The 5006-nt window shown below is 37.5% G+C and overlaps 1 protein-coding gene across 3 annotated transcripts in view; it reads right to left on the bottom strand.

Moving 5' to 3' along the window:
• Window positions 1-451: 451 nt before the first annotated feature.
• LOC107679908 (CTD nuclear envelope phosphatase 1A-like) overlaps window positions 452-5006 on the bottom strand; it is an 11380-nt gene continuing 6825 nt past the window's right edge. The window contains exons 6-7 of one of the 3 annotated variants that reach the window (XM_016475633.1): window positions 2680-2764; window positions 452-1623 (exon numbers count right to left, since the gene is read on the bottom strand). In XM_016475633.1, the coding sequence (XP_016331119.1) occupies window positions 1563-1623; window positions 2680-2764 (146 nt within the window). In that variant the 3' untranslated portion in view covers window positions 452-1562. Of the gene's footprint in view, window positions 1624-2679; window positions 2765-3783; window positions 3901-5006 lie in introns of those variants that run through there. The other 2 variants (XM_016475631.1, XM_016475632.1) reach the window with 2 other exon arrangements.

Here is a 5006-nt window from a genome sequence, read left to right as displayed (position 1 = left end):
TACACACACACACATGTGTGTCTGTGTGTATATATATATATATATATATATATATATATACTATACAAGACAAGACAATGTGTAAAATCATGTAAAACAAGATTAACAAAAAATATTAAACAAAAAATAAATGGTTTAAGAAAAGATTTTAAACAATTCAAATTGTGTAAGATAGGATTTCTACATATATTTTTTGTACCCCACCAACAAATTTGCTTATGTTTTGTTTTTAAGCTGGATTCAAACTACTTTTAATCAATTTAAGCTTAAAACAAACACATTTCTATTTTGTTTTCGTTTAGTTTTTCTTTTTTAATGTAAAAAACCTTTTTTTTGCATCAAGAGCGAAGGAAACGCGTGTTGCCTAAAGCATATTTTGCATTAGAAATGGTTTTCTGCAACTGGTCCCTTAAACTTTAAATACGATCGTCAAAGAAAACTGAATCCATAGAATAGGATAGTGACACGTTTTTATTAGTAACGTGCACAGGTCTACGGACTTGTGTCCCAGGAAGCTGCCTTGAGACTTAATAAGTGTTAGACTGATGAGAACAGAACTGACATTATCTGACAGGTGCACAGAGAAACCAACTTGGCCTTGAGTACAAAAGAAAGGTGTCTGTTGCTCAGTCAGCTCTTCAACACAATGAAGTTTTATAAATTCAAGTCTTGCCATTATTACATTTTCAGAAAAAAAAAAACACATTTGTAAAAAGGCGTCCAAGTGGTAGGATTTCATAACCAACCACATACATTCTGTAGAGAATAATTAGCGCAGAAAGGCTTAAAATCTGTCGTTCAGCTTCTTCAAAGCTCGTATTCTATTACATCCTCCCTGATAATCATGACAAATTCATTTACTGCCAAGAATAAAATAGGATGAGAACTAACCAGAAGAATAAAACTTAAGAATTTGCCACAGAATTTATCTCCATGATCCGAATTTGAACAGGCCTACCATACAGAAGTCATTAAAACCCCAAGACAGTACCTCAATAATAGCATATACAACTCTACCATGATAACCCTGAAATCTACCAGTCTGTCATAATCCGTGTCATTAACAGTTTTCCAGTGAACTCTATTGGATGTGCAGAGTGCTGCTGGCCAGTTCTGAGCAGATCTCCATTCGCACCACCTTTAGAAGTGAGGTATGATGTCCCAAGCTGGGATCGAAGACCCAAGTCACGAAAAGGTCTGTTTTTCTTGCCTCAAATATCTTATCTTATCTAAAAAGAAAAACAGCAGATGTCCTCATACACGCATACCACAAACATAACTCACACACGCGACCAGCATAGGTAGAGCTGTAAGGCAGAGACTCCATTTCGAAGAAGGGAAAAGACAAAAAAAACGTAGGGAAAAAGCTTCCCCAAAATGTAGCCTTTTCCATCCCCTTTGAGTTCGGGACAGACTCTCCTCCCCTACGGCCCTCACGTAAGGCCATTTCTGAAAGGTGAAGAGTCGAGGGAGAACGGACAGGCAGATGTCACGAAGGGAAGCAGTTGGAAAAAAACTAAATAAAAGAAGAGCGGACTTGAGGAAAGCCCTCGGTCGGATGATCACCAGAGTCGATGCTGGTGGAGATTCCTGCTCAGGACGGATCGTACGTCTGCCGTGAATCTGAGAAGGGAACACATAGTGAAGTGGGGTTCAAGTTAAAGGGTTGGTTCACCCAAAAATGAAAATTAGCCTGTGTTTTACTCACCCTCGAGGCATCCTAGGTGTATATGACTTTCTGCTTTCAGACGAATCCCATCGGAGTTATATTAAAAATGGTCCTGGCTATTCCAAGCTCTATCATTGCAGTGGGCGGGTGTTTCTTTTGAACAGTCCAAAACACGTTAAATAAAGCGCGCACATCCGTAATAAAAAGTGCCTCACACGGCTCTGGTGGGTGAGTGAAGGCCTACTGTAGCGAATCCATGCGTTTTTGTAAGAAAAATATAGATATTTCAAATGTAATAAACACTTTTCTCTCACTTCTGCTGACTGTCGTATGCAGAAGCGTTCCGGGCGGATGACGTAGGACGTATGCGTCGCACGTGTGCCTCTGAAATATGCTAGTCTCACGAGTTTGTTTACAGGAGCAAAGGAAGCAAAGTTTCCTTACTTTGGAAACCAGTCTCCTCTTGGCTTATATCGAAAACCCTCCGACATTTTTCTTTGCAAATCCTCGGTTTGTACTTCTAATTCATGACCGGCGTTTTGTTTTGTTCTCTCTCCACGTTCGTCACTAATCACGCAACGCCAACGTCCTACGTCATCCGCCAGAACGACTCCGGCTTATGACAGTTAGATGAAGTGAGAGAAAAGTGTTTATTACGTTAAAAATATGGATATTTTTCTTACAAAAACACATGGATTCGCTACAGGAGGCCTTCACTCACCCACCAGAGCCGTGTGAGGCACGTTTTATTACGGATGTGCGCGCTTTATTTAACGTGTTTTGGACTGTTCAAAAGAAACACCCACCCACTGCAATGATAGAGCTTGGAATAGCCAGGACAATTTTTTATATAACTCTGATGGGATTCGTCTGAAAGCAGAAAGTCATATACACCTAGGATGCATCGAGGGTGCGTAAAACACAGGCAAATTTTTACTTTTGGGTGAACTAACCTTTTAACACCATAAAAATTTAAACCTTATAAAAAAACCACATAAAAAAATCTTTACCTTAGTGCATCCAGCATGGGCAGCAGGTTAAGAAGTGCTGTGTCGCTTGGGTCACTAAACCATGACTTTATAGGTATTGCATTATCTATGGGCAAAAAAAAAAAAACAGGAAAAATTTTACAAATAATCACATATTTATGGAAGCCTGTTTCCACCACTGAATAATTTTTATTAAAGGTAATTGCGAATTTCTCTCTCAATTCTGACTTTTTTTTCCCCCACAGTTGTGAGTTTACATCTCGCAAATCTAACTTTTTTCCCAGAATTTTGAAATATAATTTAGCAACTGTGAGAAAATAAAACGTCAGAATTAAGGAATACAAACTCGCAATTGCGAGAAAAAAGTCAGAATTGTGGGACAAAAAGTCGCAATCATCTTTGTCATTTTTTATTCAGTGGCAGAAACGGACTTCCATACATATTCAAAACAAACACACGTTCTAGGGAAGAAGAACGTTTTCTCAGTTGACTATATAAATCTTGTAGTTGACTGTTATAAATCTAAATAAAAAAAATTGTGACTAATAGTGACAAAAACCCATCACAAAAGTCAATGTGCATTATATCCAAGACAGAGCTCATAATTTATTGATCAGTTCTTCTAAACTGCTACTCTAAAGTGATGTATGAAGTGGTATTGACTGACTGCGGTTTTTCTTTATGGTCATTAAGGTCATGAAATACTAAACTACATTTTCTTGTGTTGCACATTGTAAAAGACAACAGCTACGTTTACGTTCATTGATGGCTCAATCGGATTGAAAATTCTTCATGTAAACACCTCAATCAAACTGACGTTTGATCCAAATGAAATTGATTGAATTAAAATGGTGTAGACCTGGAATAAATCAACAGAAAAAAATTGAGCATGCAAATGATTGAATCTGACTATTTTCTCAGTTGGATTTAAAAATACTAAGCACATGGCCGTGATCCGCATGTTTACATAGGTTTTACATCTGAGATTACTTACTGAGATTTTGTTTGGAATATGCAAACAAATATGTGAATCGGACTGCAATGCTTCATATAAAGAGAACTTTCAGAATCTGAAATCAGATTAGATTCATTCTGATTAACGAAAATTAGTGCATGTAAACATACCTAGTGTTAGCATTCATTCATATTCATCGTAGGAGAAAACAGTTGTCTTCGACAGACCTTGAGCCTCTGACATATGCAATCCATCCGTACTGTGAGTGTAACTGCTCTTTAGAGCTTCTTGGTATAAACACAGCAAAATAACAGTCTAAAATGTGTTCAAAATGCAACAGTGCTTTCATATTTTAAGGTTTCTGCAGGTAAATTTAAGCCTTTTTCTAGACCTTTTTAAAACTAAAGAACATTGAAAGAATGAATCGACAAAATATGTCAATATATTCTCTAAATGTGAATGTCTAGGAAACACAGTGAGTTGTATTAGCTGAATCATACTGAAAAAAAAAAAGCTCAGCTATGATGGAAATAACCTTCTGATGACACTGCAAAAACCTGATGTTCTTCCTCAGTATTTTTGTCTTTATCTGTCTAAAGATTCTTAAATAAAGATGGATGCATTTAAAACCAGAACAAATATTTGCGAATGGGCTCAGAAAACCTTAATTTAATTTAAAATTTCAAGCATTTTCATGCATATCTTGGTTTAATAATGTTTAGCTATTTGAAGATATTTGCTTATTGCAGTGCATGCAACATTTAATGCCATGACTTTATGAATTTAAGATTTTTCGCTCTGATTTAAGACCTTTTTAAGGCCTTAATTTGTGGAAGGGCAAATTAAAGGGGTCATATGATGCTATTTTAAAGATCATTATTTGGTGTATTTGGTGTAACAGAATATGTTGACATGCTTTAATGTTCAAAAAACACATTATTTTTCAAATACTGTACATTATTGTAGGTCCTCTATGCCCCGCCTCTCTCAAACACATCGTTTTCTACAAAGTCCCTCCTTCCGACAAGCGCAGTCTGCTCTGATTGGCCAGCTGACCCAGTGCATTGTGATTGGCCGAACACCACAAGCACGCGTCGGAAATGTAACGCCCCTTACCATAATCGTGAGCTTCAAGCTTTCAAAGTAAATATCAAGACAGTTAATAATGTCATTAGTTTTACCATCAGTTCAAGCCCGAAAGGGCAACAGAGTCGCGTGACAGACACAGTGATGATGCAGTACGCAAGCCGCAGTTAAGACAGCTGACGTGCTATGATCTCTGACAGACAGTTCACTCTCCTGTGATGTGACCCTGTTCCCCTCACACACACACACAACACGTTACTCTGCGCTGCGCAAAACTCCGCATTTGAACAGTCAATAGCAAATACTT

Source organism: Sinocyclocheilus anshuiensis, unplaced genomic scaffold (genome assembly GCF_001515605.1).
Source record: "Sinocyclocheilus anshuiensis isolate Anshui unplaced genomic scaffold, SAMN03320099.WGS_v1.1 scaffold256, whole genome shotgun sequence".
NCBI classification, from domain to species: Eukaryota; Metazoa; Chordata; class Actinopteri; order Cypriniformes; family Cyprinidae; genus Sinocyclocheilus; species Sinocyclocheilus anshuiensis.
This window is presented reverse-complemented; position numbering and strand designations above follow the sequence as displayed.